The 17,696-nt window shown below is 36.9% G+C and overlaps 4 protein-coding genes across 6 annotated transcripts; 1 reads left to right on the forward strand and 3 right to left on the reverse strand.

The window, feature by feature from the left end:
- The first annotated feature begins 837 nt into the window (after positions 1 to 837).
- Positions 838 to 2,978, forward strand: LOC120013640 (transcription factor MYB83-like). Its single transcript, XM_038865521.1, has 2 exons — positions 838 to 1,232; positions 1,677 to 2,978. The coding sequence occupies exons 1-2, from the start codon at positions 967 to 969 to the stop codon at positions 2,440 to 2,442; spliced, it is 1,032 nt and encodes a 343-aa protein (XP_038721449.1). The 5' UTR covers positions 838 to 966; the 3' UTR covers positions 2,443 to 2,978.
- Positions 2,979 to 5,584: 2,606 nt separating this feature from the next.
- LOC120013263 (zinc finger CCCH domain-containing protein 30-like) lies at positions 5,585 to 9,885 on the reverse strand. The gene is made up of 2 exons (XM_038865016.1): positions 9,629 to 9,885; positions 5,585 to 8,261 (listed from the first exon to the last, which is right to left on the reverse strand). The coding sequence occupies exon 2, from the start codon at positions 8,248 to 8,250 to the stop codon at positions 6,040 to 6,042; it is 2,211 nt and encodes a 736-aa protein (XP_038720944.1). The 5' UTR covers positions 8,251 to 8,261; positions 9,629 to 9,885; the 3' UTR covers positions 5,585 to 6,039.
- Positions 9,886 to 13,477: 3,592 nt separating this feature from the next.
- On the reverse strand, positions 13,478 to 14,672 carry LOC120011872. Of its 2 annotated transcripts, none has more exons than XM_038863025.1 (3): positions 14,605 to 14,672; positions 13,989 to 14,216; positions 13,478 to 13,890 (listed from the first exon to the last, which is right to left on the reverse strand). In XM_038863025.1, exons 1-3 carry the CDS (start codon positions 14,656 to 14,658, stop codon positions 13,771 to 13,773), a joined length of 402 nt encoding a protein of 133 aa, XP_038718953.1. In that variant the 5' UTR covers positions 14,659 to 14,672; the 3' UTR covers positions 13,478 to 13,770. The 2 variants fall into 2 exon arrangements, with proteins under 2 accessions (XP_038718953.1, XP_038718952.1); XM_038863024.1 differs by having other exon boundaries at positions 13,478 to 13,902.
- Positions 14,673 to 16,235: 1,563 nt separating this feature from the next.
- Positions 16,236 to 17,687, reverse strand: LOC120011871. 2 transcript variants are annotated; one of them, XM_038863023.1, is made up of 3 exons: positions 17,402 to 17,687; positions 16,672 to 16,899; positions 16,236 to 16,574 (listed from the first exon to the last, which is right to left on the reverse strand). In XM_038863023.1, the coding sequence occupies exons 1-3, from the start codon at positions 17,462 to 17,464 to the stop codon at positions 16,458 to 16,460; spliced, it is 408 nt and encodes a 135-aa protein (XP_038718951.1). In that variant the 5' UTR covers positions 17,465 to 17,687; the 3' UTR covers positions 16,236 to 16,457. The 2 variants fall into 2 exon arrangements, with proteins under 2 accessions (XP_038718951.1, XP_038718950.1); XM_038863022.1 differs by having other exon boundaries at positions 16,236 to 16,586.
- Positions 17,688 to 17,696: the final 9 nt, after the last annotated feature.

A 17,696-nucleotide genomic window follows, 5' to 3' on the forward strand; every position in this document is an offset into this window, starting at 1 on the left:
ATCCTCTGGAGTTTTGCTACACGAGATTAGGGCGTCTTGTAGGCATTTTTAGTAGGGGTGTCGCCCAAAGTGGTGCCAAGAGATTTCGAACCTAGAATCCATAGATTTTATATGGAATGTCAAGAACCAACCCCTTTTGTCTCTAACTTAATATATATATATATTAACCCATGATGATTTTTCTTTGCCTTTCATTCTAATACACATACTCCCAACCACTTCCAATGCATGAAGTCCTTTTCATTAAAAACATGCAAGCAATTTTGATGTCAAATGAGATTGTCATTCAAGCTTAATATGTGTGTGTGTATATATATATTAATATTATACAATACAGTTGATCATGAGATTACTTAGAGAGAAAGGGTTACGAGCGAGATTTGGTGTGCAAGCATGGTAGGATTTTTTTAGTCAAAAAAATAGAGACGGACATGCTATAAGCGTTATTCATACTAAAATGCACACACGTGTATCAAGAAATATATATAACATTAAAGTACTCTTTGTCCTCTCTAGAGAGAGAAGAATAGAGAGAGTATTATGTGAATTGGAAGCAAAAACGTTGCTGTATCACACATCTTGAGAGTGAAGAAAAAAGAATCGAAAAAGACAAGTTTGAGTCAAAGACAAGAAGACCAACCATTTCTCTCTCTCTCTAAGGAGGTCCCCCTCCAATCCGTTTTCCACTCCACCCATCAACCAACAAACACAATTAACAACTCTCTCTCTCCCTCTTTATGTTCATATTGGAAGCAAACCCCACAACCATCACCATCATCATCACCATTACCACCCCATGAAGCCTTCTCTTCTTTTCTCTCCTTCATTATCTTCATAGAGAAACAAACAAGTATCATGTTACCTTATATATCTTTCTTTCTCTTATTTTCTCTCTCAAAACGATAAGAGAGCAAAGAAGGAAAGACAAAAGCTACAAGAAAAAGGAGCTAGAGGTTCGATCAAATAATGGGGAAAGACAAAATGAACACTAACAAGGCCAAGCTAAGGAAGGGATTATGGTCACCAGAGGAAGATGAGAAGCTCATCAACTACATGCTAACTAATGGACAAGGCTGTTGGAGTGACATTGCTAGGAATGCTGGCTTGCTGAGGTGTGGAAAGAGTTGTCGTCTTCGTTGGATCAATTACTTGCGACCTGACCTCAAGCGTGGCGCGTTTTCCGGTCAGGAGGAAGAGCTCATTGTCCATTTGCATTCCATTCTTGGCAACAGGTGCACACCCATTATGCATAAATCATATGCTAACTTGATAAATGATTATGAGACAATTTTGGTTTTAGAAATTTAAATGGTTTTTAAACGATTTTCAAAGGATTTTGGTATGCGAAATTTTAAATGGAAACGATTTTGATATTCCCTAATTAGAGAGGTACTCGACCCGTTATCATTCCTATGCATATGTGTGACAGTACTAAGGTATTTATTAGTTTCATGTACATGAAACATTTTGGCTACAATGTGCATTATATTCTTCTCTTATTCTGCGTCATACTCTTATTAGTTCCTCCAATCTCTGCTTAGAACCCTAACCATGTACACAAGAGGCTGCATAATTAGCATTTTCAACATATTTTCACGTATCAAACTTGATGTCATGATGGAATATATATTTTGAAATTTTTGATTTCTTACAATACAAGCCATCAATCAATCCAGGTGGTCTCAAATTGCGGCGCGTCTACCGGGAAGGACAGACAATGAAATAAAGAATTTCTGGAACTCCACACTGAAAAAGAGACTGAAACTGAAGAATATCATTTCAGCTCCTCCTCCTCCCATGTCTTCATCACCAAATCATGATAGTGATTCATCATCGGAACATCCTAGTAGAGTTCATCATATCACAGCTGGAGGAATCATGATCCCCAATATCACCATGTCAATGGACTCATCCATATCCACCACATCATCAGCATCAATGTCCATGCAATCCATCGTTACCGGCAACCAATTCGATCCTTTTTTGGTCCTCGATAACCGGTCTGACATGACTGCTTTAACGAGTTTCTTCAATGTGCCTACAAGTTTAACAACACAAGTAGGTATGGGGGATGGGATGTTCTATGGGGGTGATTATGGGGTGGTTTTGGAGAATAACAAATTAGGGTTAGGGAGTGATATTTCTCTTCCTCCACTAGAGAACATTAGAAGCAACATTATCAATGAAGAGAATCATGATAATGTTGTTATTGGCATGAAAGGCCATAACAACAACAATAACAATAATTTAAGTAATAATAATAATACTTGCTTCAATAACACAGCTGATCATAATCAAGGGTTTAAAGTAGAGGATGTGTTTGGATATGAAGAAAATCATTGGGAAAGTGGAGAAAACTTAAGAATGGGAGACTGGGATTTAGAGGGTTTGATGGAAAACCTTGTACCTTCCTTCCCTTTCCTTGATTTCCAAGTTGAATAATTTCCCATTCATGCACCCCTATTCTCTCTCAACCATCGAACAATACATGTACTAGTACATTTTGGACGTGCACTTTTCCCATCTTTTTGGCCATATTCATTATTTTCTCTCCCAACACATACTCCTTTTTTCTTTTCTTTTCTTTTCTCATGTTTTTCAACCATGAATACGTGTATTCTTCCATGTTGCTGTCGAGGGTGGGGATCAGGCTGGGCAGAATTTTTTTTATGTGATTTGAGTTCGTTTATGAGGCACTTATGGGTAAATTTGGGGAGTATAGGGGTTGGTGAAATAATTGATTGTTCATGTGAAAGAGAAATGTGAATAGTGGGTGGTATATATAGAATTCTATTTCTAGCTACATACATATACACAAAAAAGAAATAAAGATTAGTTGTTGAATATATGTGTAATTTCATGTACAAAAGATCACAAAAAATAATGTGGAAGTGGAAGTTGTATGTGTAAAGATGAGATGGATACAATACACACGGATTATATGTAACCAAATATATATACCAATAAGAAATTCATGGATTTCTCTGTCATTTTCTTCATTTTGATATTAAGTTTTTGTAAAAATGATATTATTTTTTGAACATGGAAATGTGAATTATAACTCAAGTAGGTTGTCCAAATTAACTCTACCACCCAAACCGATTAGTCAGTTATCGTCAAAGATATGTTAGTAAAGACCGATAGAAAAATCGATCGAAACCGATTATTGACACCCTTATACTCCATTGTAGAGTCCAATCACCGTTAATCCATCAAATATTTCAGTTCTGATTCATATTCCTCTTAATCCGTCAGATTTATAATCCTCTTAATCCGTCATATGTTTTTAAACTCATGACATTAGAAAAATATTGATGATAAGAATTACAAAAAAATATTAATTTTGATAAAATTAAAAAATAGAAAAATATAAACGTCGCCATATATATGGAGCGGGATGTACAAAAAAAAAATTATACATGGAGCGTGATTTACTTTAATGTAAATTTCTCTAGGTCAAGCCTAGGAAAAAAAATAGTTTGAATATCTATGATGACCATCAATTGCAAAATTATATATCATATGGTGTTCATGTTTGTTAATTTCATATTTATGGTGTTCATGTTTGTTAATTTCATATTTCTCTTAATCCGTCTGATTCATAATCCTCTTAATCCGTCATATGTTTTTAAACTCATGATATTAGAAAAATATTGATGATAAGAATTACAAAAAATATTAATTTTCATATGTTTTTTAACTCATGACATTAGAAAAATATTGATGATAAGAATTACAAAAAAATATTAATTTTGATAAAATTAAGAAATAGAAAAATATAAACGTCGCGCCTGAGAGAGTTCACCTGAGAGATTCAAACTCTTGAGTGAAATCACATAGAGTTCACCTGAGAGATTCGAACTATCGAGTGAAATCCCATGTACTTAGCAGGCACACGCCTTAACCACTCGATCAAAGCGACCATATGATTTTGCAGATTTTTGCTATGTGCATAGGGCTTGCTCTCTTTGTCGGAATAGGATTGCACTTTGGAGAAGGAAGCGTATCAAAGAAGTTAATGTTCTGCATCTCATAGGCATAGCGGGAGGTTCTAAATTCGATTCTCATCAAGAATAATACACTCTGTGTCCACGCGCTAGACTTTAGTCCAACTTAACCTGTTGTCAAGTAAGACATTTCAATGGGCGCAGACCTAACACCCGAATTTAGGCCCATATCTCATTTAAAGGAAGCATGATGACTTGCACTTTCAAAATCCCCTTATCATTTCTTGTTTGAATGCTCTCCTCTTCAGGTTCTTGTGGCCTTAATGGTGAGCATTGCATCTTTAATTGTTTTCTCTAGAAGCAATGGATTTGTTGGAACCTGGATTGCTTTAACTATTTATATGGGACTTTTAGCAACCATTGCAAATCAAAGGAGTCTTGTGAGTTTTCATGATGAGAATGTCTGTATTTATGCTCTGGATTTAGATCTGATATGGATCTATGATTAACCTAATGATGACTTCGGACTAGTTTTGCATGACTCAATTCCAAGTCACAATAGACATTTTACTCATAAGCACTTTTTAAGAGCCACTCAAATTGTCCTAATTATGACAAATACTTCAAAAACAAACAACCTAGTCCTCAACCCACCATCAAAGGGAAGCGAAAAAAAAATAAAGGGTGCTGAAAGCTCTCTTACATGCCACAGGCATCACTCTCAAGTCACAAATAATAGAAAAGCATCAGTTTCTCATCTCAAGAAAGGCACACCCACCAACTCTTTAGGGGTTGAGTTGTTTGCATCAAACAAAGGTACATGTTAAATCCCAAAAACCCATCACCTACACAGTTAGATCCACATTTCTCATCTGGGGAAAATACCCCCTCACATTTGATGATCTTCTCAGAAAACTAAAAAAAGAAAAATCAAAAAAGACCTTCTCAACCAAATCCTCATCCATATCGTCGGGCAAAATATATATCGCATTGTTAGAAGCATGTCTGCTATGGACATGTGACTACGTGGAGTAGTGATGGAAGTGGGGGTTGGTCGGTTATGGATGGTTCAATTGGTGGTGTGCTAGTTGTCGTTTATTATTCCTTTCTAGTGTTGTCATGTACTCTTCTTTTAGTGGTCAGTAATCATCTTATTGTGTCTTAGGTGTGCCCATGTTTCATGGGTTAGTGGTGTGGGTAAGTTATTTGTTTGGCAGAGGTTATGGTCACGTTGGATGGCTGCAACTTCTCAAACTGTCATGTATTTACGTTCATATGAAGGTGACTGAGATAATCAGAAAATTGTTTGGCATTTATGTCTTATGGACGCTTGGTTTTCCTCGAATTAAACCAACTTCGTCTTGTCTTTGAGTTCACAAAATTGGGAAACACAAAAACTACCAACTCAAAAGGGATCTTAGTTCCCTCAATCGGCCAATAACCAGATCAATTGCCCAAGGTCCCAACAACTCACATCAAAAGAGAGGCCGGTGAACCAAAAAGATCAAGGAAGACAATAGTAAATACATTTCTAGGAAACAAGATAATGATTAATAAAGGTATTGAAATAATATCATTAATCCTGTATTACATCAGTTAATAACCCAACAATAGCGCACCTTTAGAATAGATTATTCGAATTACAATCAACACTAACACTCCCGTACTTTCTTTGTTAAATCACTGTTAATAAATCTAGCAAGTACAGTTGAAGAAAATGATGCTTGAAAATACAATGCTCTTTGGATTCATCGGTTATGAAACATGCAGTGCTCTTCCCTGAGGATATCGGAGTAAAAAATGATCCTAAAAACATGGAGAGAAGCCAAATCTGGACTGAGTAGCTTTGATATGGCCCAGGAAGGCTTCTTCATCCTTTGATGAATTCTGTTGTAACAACAAATGGTAAAAGAAAAAAATACTCGAATAGTTTCCTGAAAGTTTCAACTCGTTCTTTACCCTTCTGATGACCCTCTCTGAAACTTACGCTAATTGTCACCTTCTTGAATTCACTCCAACACGAACAAAAAACCACAAAAAGAATATGAGGAATATTTCACCCATCTCAATGAGGAAAAAAAATCCATTTTCACTAGACTACGAGCTGCTGCTGATCAATCTGCGTCTGCTCAAGCCAAGATTCTATGAAAAAATTATCAACCGGATTGACCTGAGAGCTAGGGTTCAGACCCTCACCAGAAGATGATGGTGCAGCATTGCCCACAACCGCCAACTTCTCTCTCACCATCTCAGGCGGGGATTCCTTGACAAGAGATTGGACCCATGACAGATCAGGTTCCCTACTGTCATTTCCAATCTCAAAAGAATACGGCCTTTTAAATACACCCGGCTCATCTTTATTGACCGACCAGTCAATTTTTCCACTAGGGGAGCCCCATTTGGACCAAGAATCTGCAGGAGATCCAACAACAGGGACTGAGATGTTCGATCCAAGATCCCTTGAGCTTAGGCTGCGAAGCTGTTGCTGCTGCTTCTCACGCTGGGAAAATGCAGAAAGCCTAGATCCAATAGGCGACATTGACTCCACACTCCTAGGAGACATCCTACCAGGAGATCCAACACCAAATGAAGCCTGCAACAGAGGGTGCTCAACATTCTTCGGGGAGAACACACTAGTATTGATTGGTGATAACATGCTCTGTTGCTGTTGAAACTGACCAAGAACAGGTGGCTTATGCGTTGGGGAAAAAACACCAGCAGCCTGATCAGCATATCTAGGAGAAAAAGAAACTTCACTGGAGAACAACTCATCAAGGTTTGAAGGAGTTAGCATTTTGGACAGACCAGAACGACTCACAGGTGTAGAAATGTTCCGGGTCTGTGAAAAGCAGTTCAAGTCATTTAGTATATGTTGCTGAGCCTCATAATCGGGTAACATGTTGAAATCAGGTGGAAGAATATCTCGGGCACTAAGGGAAGATCTCAGGCGACTGGATTGAAAGCTGCTTCCAGGAAGATGCAGTGTTGGTACATTTAGTGGAGGCCAAGCTCCGGATGGATGAGAAATTCCATTTCCTGACGGAGACATGGGTTGAGCAAATGGAGAAGGCAACATGGAAGAGACAGATGACGGGGAACCAGGCAAAAGGTTCAATGCAGTAGCCATGTCCATGACACTAGCAGCAGAGGCTGATGCTCGTGGCGAAGGGACAGCCGACCCGGTAGATACATACAGGGGACGAAGCTCCTCGGCTGTGTGCGCAAAAAAGCACACCCTTCTGTTACAACCGGTACCATCCTTGCACAGTCGAGTCCGATATTGTGCAGGGTGCAGCCAACACTCAAACACTCCATGGGCATATTCACACATGTCTCCACGCCTGCAAGCCCCTTTGCGGAAATCAGGGCAAGGAACACAGCTGTAGTGGTACTTCCGAGGGTCCCGTCGACGGGCATTTTCTCCTGGGTGAACAAAAGGGCACTCTGTCCAATCATGGGAATATGCTCGGGAACAAGGGCGAACCTTGAAAGAATACATACGAAAATCATCAGTCGAATAGATGCTGTTCTTGATATCAGGGAATGATGGCTCGATAGGGTACTCTTTCTTCTCTGGTGCAGAGCTAATAGGCAAATCATTGAATTTCATGGACATCGGAGAAGATATCAAATCTGAAGGAGAAGGTAGCGACCCATTTTCCATCGACGATGAAAGGGTTGAAGAGCTAGAATTAGACATGCCAATGGAAACACGTAAACTGCAGCCTCCAACAGCACAATCAGAAGCATTGTCTGAGAGGAGTTTTTCAAGTGCAACCTTCATGCTTACTTGTTTTGGAGGCACCAAAATAACATCAATTGGACTATGACCATTTGCATCCACACAACTTGAATCAGCACCCACGGTGATAAGCAGCTTAACAGCATCAACTGCATTGATGGATCCACCAGAAGCTGCACAATGAAGTGCAGTGGTATTGTCCCGGCCACAAGTCAGATTTACATCAGCCTCAGAAAGAGAGACTATTAGCTGGAGGACATCAAGACTACCATAGGTGGCAGCAACCATTAATGGAGTTCTATGATCAAGTACAATTTGCTTCGAGCTCTTTTGGCGGCTATACCAGGGTCCAAACTCGTTGATCAATGAAGGATCCTGCTCGATTGACCGCTTGAAACCTTCAACGTTATTGTCAGCAGCAAGTTCAAGAATGCAGGAAAAACTATCATCATTTTTTACAGTAACATTATTCATGCCTTTGGAGTCAAAGTTAGGTGAGGTTTCAACGGCAGACAGAGATGTACTAGATGATGGTTTTGATCTCTCCGGACCACCACACATGCTTCAATAAGCTGAAAAAGACAAACACAATAAAAAGAAAAAAAATGAGTGAATCGACAATTAACATATGAACTCAAAAAAAAAAAAAAAGAGCCGAACTTTACAATAGTATGTTTTGAAGCATTGGTAAATAACAAATTTTAACACAACATAGATTCAGACAACAAATACAGGCAGTACATACTGATCTAAGTATACCCAAGAAACTGCAGATAACAACTATTTAAACATTGTCAATAGAGTCGAAGGACAATAGAATTACAGAACAGATTTATAAAAAATTGAGCTCAAGTTAAAACCTTCGCAAAAGAAAAAATGGGAAAACAACTCTGGGAAAAACAAACACCCACATCATCTGCAATAACTTCTTGTAATGAAATTAAAGAATCCACAATTTATACAGCTCTGCAATAACTTCTTGTAATGAAATTAAAGAATTCACAATTTATACAGCTTTAGTGCTAAAATCAAAAAAATAGGATGAGAGACATAAAAGCTAACTGCAACAAAGGGAATCTTAGCTGAGTTGCATAATATATCAATTGGACATCCAAAATCATCAATATTCGAAGATTAGCACATAATAAAAATTCATAAGAGATTCTTATTCCCAGTAGAAGTGTTTATTCTAAGAATTGCAAAGAATGACAACGAATAATGCTGTCATATATACCACTAAGAATATAGAATATAGAAGGGAAAGGAATAATATCATCAAAGATTAGAAAAGAATCTTAAATCAACTACGCTACCCATTTTGTGATAACAAGAACAATTCCGAAAACCCATATTTCAAAATCATAGCTTAAAAAAATAAAAGGAAACGGGAAATTATAGCCCAATCCAATCCGGATTTTATCGAATATTTGAAAAGAAACCTATATGTGATAAATCTGGCAAACCTGTCAACAATAAAAAGTGATATTATCTACTAGCAGCAACCAATCAGCAGAAAGCTTAAGCAATACCCGAAATAAGAATCTGTAACTACTTGAACTGTAAACACACTGAAAAATAACAAATATATTTAAAAATCCAAATAAGGATTAGCTGTAAATTTGGAAAATCCCAAAAAGCAAATCAGAAAATATGAAAGGGGTTCTCACTTAGCAAAAGCATAGCGAAAAAATAAGAAAACACATTCATCAACAGCTGGAAGAAAACTCCAAGCTTCATAAACGAGAAATCACAAACCCTAATATCACCAAATCCATATAACAACTCAAAACTAAAAAACTAAAATTCTGCATAGAGACAAATAACCAATAACAAGTCGCGAAAATCACATAAAAAATCAACAAATAAGTTGATCAAGACTCCAAACTTTCTGATCAAAAACAAGTTTTTAATAACCACCAAATAAAATGTAGAACCTCACCAGGATAGCTAGAAGTCAACAGATCTAGGTCGCGAACAGGAGAGAAATATCAGGGCCCTGACACTGACTCCGCCAAATCGAAACCACAAACGAAGCCATGAGAGCAGCTTTCAACGCCCATCACCTCCGTCGATGCTACGGAAACAAAGTAACAATAGAGTTCGGACAAATTGACGGAGGGAGTAACGTTTAGAAATGGAAATTTAAATGACATCAAGGAAGGAATGAGGATTTAAATTGGAAGAAATGATCTTGAAATACACACTAAATGGAGTTGAGATGAGGGTCAAATTCTAATGACTTATTCCTTTATGGGCGTGGAGAGATACCGGGCAACCCATTTAGCCGGTGACAATACCGAGACTGATTTGTTGTGTTGGGAAGGTCAATAGCGGCGTTACCGGCTAAGGCGACTACGGACATGAAAGTAAGTATTTGTTCTAGAAAGAATATTGGAATTGGATATAAGCGGATTTGGAATCCGCCAGTAAGAAAAATAGGAGAAAACGGACGTCAGGGGAGTGGTCAATTTTGGTTAAATGTTGAGTCAAATCCAGGTGGAAAGGCATGGAGCACCAAAGTCAGAGACATATACAATTTTTATTTTCCTAAAAATATCTTTATATATGTTTTAGTACAAAGTTTCCTTTTTTTCATGGGATAAGTATCAGGGAAGCCCCTGGACTATCAAAAACAGACCAATCGAGCCTTTACCTTTTTTTCGTACCAAAGCAGCCTCTCACCTTACAGATATGGTTCACGTTAGCCCTTTCTCCATATTGCTGTTAAAATGGTGCCTACGTGGCAGTTAAGTAATGACATGTAATTTTTATTAATTATATGATATTCCACGTGGTTTATGTGAAATTTACCAATTATATAATTACACGTGTAATCAATTAATTTAGTCATATATGTAGACCTAATCAAACTTTCTTGTGATTATGGGTCAAATAAGCCCCTTTTTTAATAAAAATTGGGTCAATCAACACCTTATCAATAACATAAACCATAAACACCTGCAATGATGATGGATTCACAAACAATCAAATAACAAGTTTCCAAATTTCATCAAAACAAACATATAAAATAACAATTTTTGAAATTCCATGAAAACAAACAACCAAATAACAAGTTTCCAAATTCCATCAAATGGAGCATCAAAATACATATTCATAACAGAGAATAGTTAACACGGTAGCACAGTCCATGACACTTCAGTCTTTAAGAGCCACCAACACTACTGCCTTCATGTTGAGAAGACTTCTTCTTCGAGTTCTGACTTCCACGGTCGACGACTCTAACCATAGAAGTTCCAGGCTAAAAAAATACACATAATTTGTGTTATCGTTAGTTTTGATCACATACTTTATTTAGAACATAATACAAGGAAGTTAACTTTTTTACTTACATTGAGAATTGACCGACTAGTGTCAGGATTGATATAAAGCCCAAGTCCTGTTAGCAATGTCCTCTTCCTAGGCTTGCTCTTAAGTCTGCAGTCTTTCTGAAATGGGCTAACATATGTAGTAGTTTTTTGCACCAACTCAGTTGCATTTCTGGCAGTAGCAGCTATGATGTCAGTGATTTGGCTGCTGGAAACACTAGTAGCCAAATCACCTGGACAATTCTTACTCCTTGCATTATGCCCTTTTTTTCATTACACAGGGCAGGGATAGAGAGGGCCGAGGGGAGGCTCGAACTCACAATCTCTATGCGATATCACATATGAATGTCAATCTTTGTATCTAAAAAAAAATGTAATTATTGATCTATATCCATATTTTTCTTCGTTCTCGTTATTATTTATATTATTGTATCAATGATGATAAATGTTTTGATACACCATTATTCGTTGTTTTATACGGTAAACCTTTATGATAGTTATCAATTTAACATAATGCTCCTTATATTTAGAATCTATTTGGGTCACCGTGCAGAATATACTGAAGGCTGATGACAAAAATATTAGTACATCTAAATTCTAAAGTGTGAGTGATTATTGCCCAGTATTAATCTGCACAATAACAATATGAAATTAGCATTTAATACAACATTATAGACTATATATATGTATGATAACATTTAACACAACATTTTAAGATTTTCAAATGCTTTACTTAACGGAGCAATAGATAATTCCTGTTATTGTCCATATTCTTGTTCTTGTTTAAACCATCAAAGAAAAGTCGAATACTTCTTACATTCATTTAAATATTACACAATTATTATAATGTTATCGCATATCACATGTTGTTAATTTGGAAAAATACAAATTATGTTGCTTTTTTAAGTGCATGGATGGGCTCTCGGTTTTATCCACACCAACTCTGGATAGTACACCCTCTCCAGTCTCTCCTTTTTTCTTTTTTCTTCTTTCTTTCTTTCTTTCTTTTTTTTTTGTGTGAGGAGAATATGATATTTAAAAGTATGATTCCTTATTATCCATGTTTTCAACAATATTCTTGTTTTAAATATTAACGAATTTGTAAATTGATATTGTTTCTTGTACACAAAAAACTGTTGCTCTTGAAACAAATCCAATACTTTAATTCCACCTTATTTTCTTGGCCACAAAATACATTCTTTATGTGGTCGTCCAAAAAGGAGAAAAATCTCTTGGTGTTAGTCCAATGTCTCATCAAACAACAAACATTTTATGAACGAAAAATGTTAAACATCATAGCAGTTGGTATCCCAATTATCTTAACGGTTGGATTAGATATACAATATCCAAGTGAATTCGTAAACTCAACATACATATCTTACATGATGGTACACATGAAATATTGTGCGTATAATTTAGTAGCAGTGATACTAGCAGATGGGATGCCTATCATTATTGTGAAAGAAAATTGATATGCAATTAAAAATAAAAACTCTCTTATCTAACAAATACCCAATGAATAAAGATCCAGTTGTCACACTCACGAAAAATGGGTAGTGGAATTCTTGGGCTTTATTATATTCATAATTGTTTGGTGCAATTTTTTTCCTACACTTCACGCCCTACCAATCGAAGACAATTATACATAAGAGTATATATGTCAGTAATTAGGCTTTTGGCAGCAAAGGAACCAAACATTTGGTACCTAACATATACATATTATCCTGTATGACTCCTATCTCGTCCATTGTTGAAATCTTGTGCATGGTAATTGGTTATTTATTAGAATTTTAATTAACCAGCCTCTCGTTTTAGGAAATTTTATTGAAAATATATGTAATCAAGAATTATATATTTTAATATTAATTGAGGACTTATTTTCAAGAAACTAACAAAAACAACACACGAAACACGTCCTTGTAAGGTTTTCGGTTGGACACCCTCCTCTCACAATCACAAGCTCGCATTTTCAATCTTAGATAAAGTAGGCTTGAAAGTAACACAAGTCCTACACATCCAACCACACACACACACTACAAATGTTAGGGTGAGAAAAAAAAAACACCAAAAATCCTAACTTATTAGGGTTTTGTCTACCTTAACTACCTCGGAGAGAAAACTTCGTACTAAATGGGTCTTTGTAGAGTCAATGAGAAACAAACAAACAAGTTCACTTTGGCATGTCTCAATATTGGCTCCCTCTAATGGGAACCAATCCCAATTGAGAGCCTTGTACACAAAGAAAGAAGATCTCCGACCCCGCTCACTATGGGTCTTGTGCACAAAATTCGTTGGTTCATCTCTACTGGAATTGAGGCCCAAGGCCCATAATCAAAGCAGGTGGAAAAAAAAAAAAAAAACTAAACCTTCTGATCACATTTATCGTATGATGAAACGATGATCATATTTACCATCATCGTTGACACTACAAGGTTATCATCAGATTTATCATTATATGTTTTAAGATAGGATGGTGCCGAATACTCATTTATTGAGGCCCATCAGCCCAATATATATGAAATGTCTCTTCATAGGCCTAAAATCAAGTGGGCCCAAACTTTCGAGAAGATCCAAGGCCCCAAGCAGAATTCAGAAGTCCAACTCAAATAAAAGGCTGGTCTGTACAAACTTTAACTGGAGTTGAAAGTACCAAAAAACCCTCGTCTCTAAACTTTTTTCACAAATAAAAGAAAAATAACAAAAAGACCGAAAAGCCCACAAACCACTTAAGAATTTCCAAAGCTGGGTCAGTCAGTCAGCCCCCCCTCTTGTGTTTTCCATTTCTTTTGACATATTGCTTCACCAGTTGCTTCAGTCCCTTCTTGTGGGGCCTCTTTTCTTCTATCTTTTTCTCCGCCTCCAGTTCCTTCTCTAGCTGCAAACACAGCTGATACAAATTCAATCACAGCCGTCCCATTAGCTTACTTCTAAAATAAAATCAAACGCTCCAGATTTCGTTGACCAATATCTTACCTTTAACACGCGACTCTCTACTTGTTCCAGCCTCTCGATGAGGGTCCCCTTGACCTCGGTCTGCGTGATCACTAGCTCAATCGGACGGCAGTGATTCTCCAGGCTCTTTGGGGAGAAATCAAGGGACGATCCATGCCCTTCGCTTGTCAGGGTCCCACTTGATGGCGTTGATTCACAGGAGCTCCTCGGCGATCTGTTGAGGCCTTTGATCTCCTGCAAGTATTTCAACTGCAACGCATCGTACGTACCATATCAAAATTTCAGAAAATCACACGTTAAAAAGGTTGCATAATATATACACTGTAGACAATTATTATATGATTTCCAGATTATGTGGATTTTAAATTAAAAAAAGGGGAAAATACATGGGAAAGTAAGTTCTTTTATAACTGTAAAATAAAATTGAAAATCAAAGAAGAGTTTGAACTTGAAAACTTTTTTTTTTTAAACTGATAAGAACACCCAATAAGTTTATCTTTGAATAACTGACGCCAAAGTCTAACGCGTGATTGAAATAATATTTTGCATATTAGAAATCAAACTTAAAACATATCGAATTTGTACAATTTATTACTTTATTCAAAGAAAATATATATTATCATAAAAAAAAAGATACCATGTTGTCTAAGCGATCCAATCTGGAGAGAATAGGTTCTTCGGTGGCACCCATGATTGGATTGGCATTGCCTTCGGTTTTTTTGACGAAATTGTGTCCTTTTAAGGATTATAGTGTGCCTATGTGTCTAGTGTGATATAATTACACGTGTCGAGTTGGTGATGGGCAGATCATGATAAGTGCAAGGGAGGACTCATGCATGTCATAGAATTGCGACACGTTGTTATATTACATGCAAAGGTTGGCAGGTGACCACGTGTGGGATCATATTAAAAGAAAATTGGAAGATCACGGCCGTCCATTTTCTGGTGTCGTGTTCTTCCTGATTCTGCAAGGATCTATTCAGTTATCAAACTGTCATTAGCTGGTGCATCAGTGCATGTAATATATGACTGCTTGCCGCTTGGTTCCTTGAGTGTTCCTTGGAATTCTCTCAAGCATAAGGAAAATTAGGGGGACAAAAAAAATCGATTTTTTACGAAATATTTGTATATCCGAATTCTAATTCATATAGGATTTCGATGTACTTAACTGATCAAACTTGGATTGGTTCAAATCCGAACAAGTAAACCGGACGATAACTTAATTTGGGTTAGAATCCGGACAAGTAAACCAAACAAGACTTCTGTGTTTGGATATGAACTTCATTTTAAATCGAACAAAAAAAATTGTGTTTGGATTAAGATTTTAGACTTATAACTTATATCCAAACTTAGTTTAATCCAGATCGGACAAATTCGGTCATTCAAATCGAACATAGTTTACTACCTTTAGGGAAAATACAAATTAGGTACATTAAAATGAAATATATAGTGATCCTTTCACTAGTAAGTTTTGACATATTCACGGGCTCTAATGTTGAATTAAAGTGGAGACTGGGGATCACGTTTCACAAAATCAAATGGACAAAACATCAATATTGTCAATCATATATTCTCATCAATGATCAATATGGAGGTAGATAATATTAGGCATGAAAATGGGCCGGATAGCTCGCGGACGGCCCTAGTTCGGCCTGTAAGATAAAGGGGCTGAACTCGGGCCTAACGTTAAGTTCATTTAGGATTTAGAATTTAATTCAGGCTTAGATAAGTCCGATTCGTAGACCCTCGAGAGTCGGGCCTATATGATATATGGAAAATTGTAAATATATTCATACATAATCCTTTTTAATTTAAATAAGAAGTCCAAAATTATGTATAATATAATCAATTAAATTCAAAAACCCAAATAAGCCTTTTGATTACCATGGGAGGAACTCATTCCTATACGATTATAGGAGAGATTCTATCATAGAGGAACCCTAAATCGTAGAGAGTGGTGATTGATCGACTGTTGCGTGGGCTTATCGTTCGTCGCCTAATTTGATTGTTGACTTGCTTTTGTATTCGCTTGAGACTTGAGAGTTGCAATTTCATTCTTCTCAGAGGCTGACGATTCCCTCGATTGATGAGTTAATTTAATTACTTCTTGAGTTTTTCTTATGAGTTCCATTTCATGGTGATTGATGAGTTGCTGAGTTATATTTAATTGCTTACCATGATGCTAGCGGCATTGAAACTGGAGTTTTGGACGTGGTCTCGACATATGCTTGTAATTTCGACAGATGAACTACAAGTTTCATCAAGTACAACCATATAATCCCTAGTTCACAGCTAGAGATATCTTGCATTAGCATTGATTCACAACATCCCTGACAGCTTACAAGTAGCAGCAGCTTATAAATTAATAACAACTTTTAGTTCGTCAAATACCTAACAACTTATTATACAATTTTTATTACAACTTTTTTTCATAGTTTTTAAGCTAACGTTAACAATCAATGCAACCTCTACTAAACCGAGAGATATATTTCAATGACCTATACATACTTTACCTCTTTTGATACATAACTCCACCAGTGGCTTCAGTCCCTTCTTGTGGAGCCTCTTTTCTTCTCTCTTTTTCTCCGCCTCCAGTTCCTTCTCTAGCTGCAAACACAGCTGATACAAATTCAATCACAGCCGTCCCATTAGCTTACTTCGAAAACAAATCAAACGCTCCAGATTTCGTTGATCAATATCTTACCTTTAACACGCGACACTCCAGTTGGTCCAGCCTCTCGGTGAGGGTCCCCCTGACCTCGGCCTGCGTGATCGCCGCCTCAATCGGACGGCAGTGATTCTCTAGGCTCTTTTGGGAGAAATCAAGGGACGATCCACGCCCTTCGCTTGTAAGGGTCCCACTTGATGGCGTTGACTCACAGGAGCTCCTCGGCGATCTGTCGAGGCCTTTGATGTCATTCAAGTATTTCAACTGCAACGTATTGTACGTACGTACCATGTCAAATTTTAATAAATCACACGTTAAAAAGGTTGCACAATACATACACTGTAGTTAATTATTATTATATTTTCCGATTATGTCGATTTCAAATTGAAAAAGAAAGGAGTTAAGTGGGGAAATAGTTTTTTTTTTTTGAAAACGAAAGAAAAACTGAAGAAAATTTGTGCTCGACGAATATACATCTCTATTGTTGAAATTTTCAATCCAAAACACATTGAAGATATCTCTCTATGGGTCTTAAATTTGTACATATTTGTTCGTCGTCATCATTGAATTTTAGGTCCATAAAAACGCATCTACAATGTAAGAAGAGCCGAATTTCATTTATAAACCATTCGAGTGAATTATATCATATCGATAAGGAATTTTTGGTCTCTCGAAAATATACTTACAAAAAAAAAAAGGAAATTTGATGCAAATTCAAAGACAATATTATCATCATAAAATAAAAAATAAAAAAAGGCGAAGGTACCATGTTGTCTAAGCGATCCAGTCTGGAGAGAATAGGTTCTTCGGTGGCACCCATGATTGGCATTGCCTTCAGTATTTTGACGAAATTGTGTCCTTATAAGGAATATACTCTGCCTATGTGTCTAGTGCGATATAATCACACGTGTGGAGCTGGTGGTGGGCAGAACAAGATAAGTCCAAAGAGGACGCATGCATTGTCACAGTTTTGTGACACGTTGTCTTCTTACATGCAAAGCTAGACAGGTGTTGCATGTAATGACTAATTGACCGTTTGCTTGGTTCCTTGGAATTCTTTC

Source organism: Tripterygium wilfordii, chromosome 13 (assembly GCF_013401445.1).
Source record: "Tripterygium wilfordii isolate XIE 37 chromosome 13, ASM1340144v1, whole genome shotgun sequence".
Taxonomy (NCBI): domain Eukaryota; kingdom Viridiplantae; phylum Streptophyta; class Magnoliopsida; order Celastrales; family Celastraceae; genus Tripterygium; species Tripterygium wilfordii.

What these genes read in the sequence shown, in the direction of transcription:
- LOC120013263 (XM_038865016.1), bottom strand. Translation starts at nt 8,250, where the DNA reads ATGTGTGGTGGTCCGGAGAGATCAAAACCATCATCTAGTACATCTCTG.
- LOC120011872 (XM_038863024.1), bottom strand. Translation starts at nt 14,658, where the DNA reads ATGGGTGCCACCGAAGAACCTATTCTCTCCAGATTGGATCGCTTAGAC. An exon ending in TGGATCGCTTAGACAACATG is followed by an intron (nt 14,217 to 14,604) that starts GTATCTTTTTTT and finishes GATGCGTTGCAG; the next exon opens with TTGAAATACTTGCAGGAGAT. An exon ending in TAGAGAGTCGCGTGTTAAAG is followed by an intron (nt 13,903 to 13,988) that starts GTAAGATATTGG and finishes AATTTGTATCAG; the next exon opens with CTGTGTTTGCAGCTAGAGAA.
- LOC120013640 (XM_038865521.1), top strand. Translation starts at nt 967, where the DNA reads ATGGGGAAAGACAAAATGAACACTAACAAGGCCAAGCTAAGGAAGGGA. An exon ending in CATTCCATTCTTGGCAACAG is followed by an intron (nt 1,233 to 1,676) that starts GTGCACACCCAT and finishes CAATCAATCCAG; the next exon opens with GTGGTCTCAAATTGCGGCGC.
- LOC120011871 (XM_038863022.1), bottom strand. Translation starts at nt 17,464, where the DNA reads ATGCCAATCATGGGTGCCACCGAAGAACCTATTCTCTCCAGACTGGAT. An exon ending in TGGATCGCTTAGACAACATG is followed by an intron (nt 16,900 to 17,401) that starts GTACCTTCGCCT and finishes AATACGTTGCAG; the next exon opens with TTGAAATACTTGAATGACAT. An exon ending in TGGAGTGTCGCGTGTTAAAG is followed by an intron (nt 16,587 to 16,671) that starts GTAAGATATTGA and finishes AATTTGTATCAG; the next exon opens with CTGTGTTTGCAGCTAGAGAA.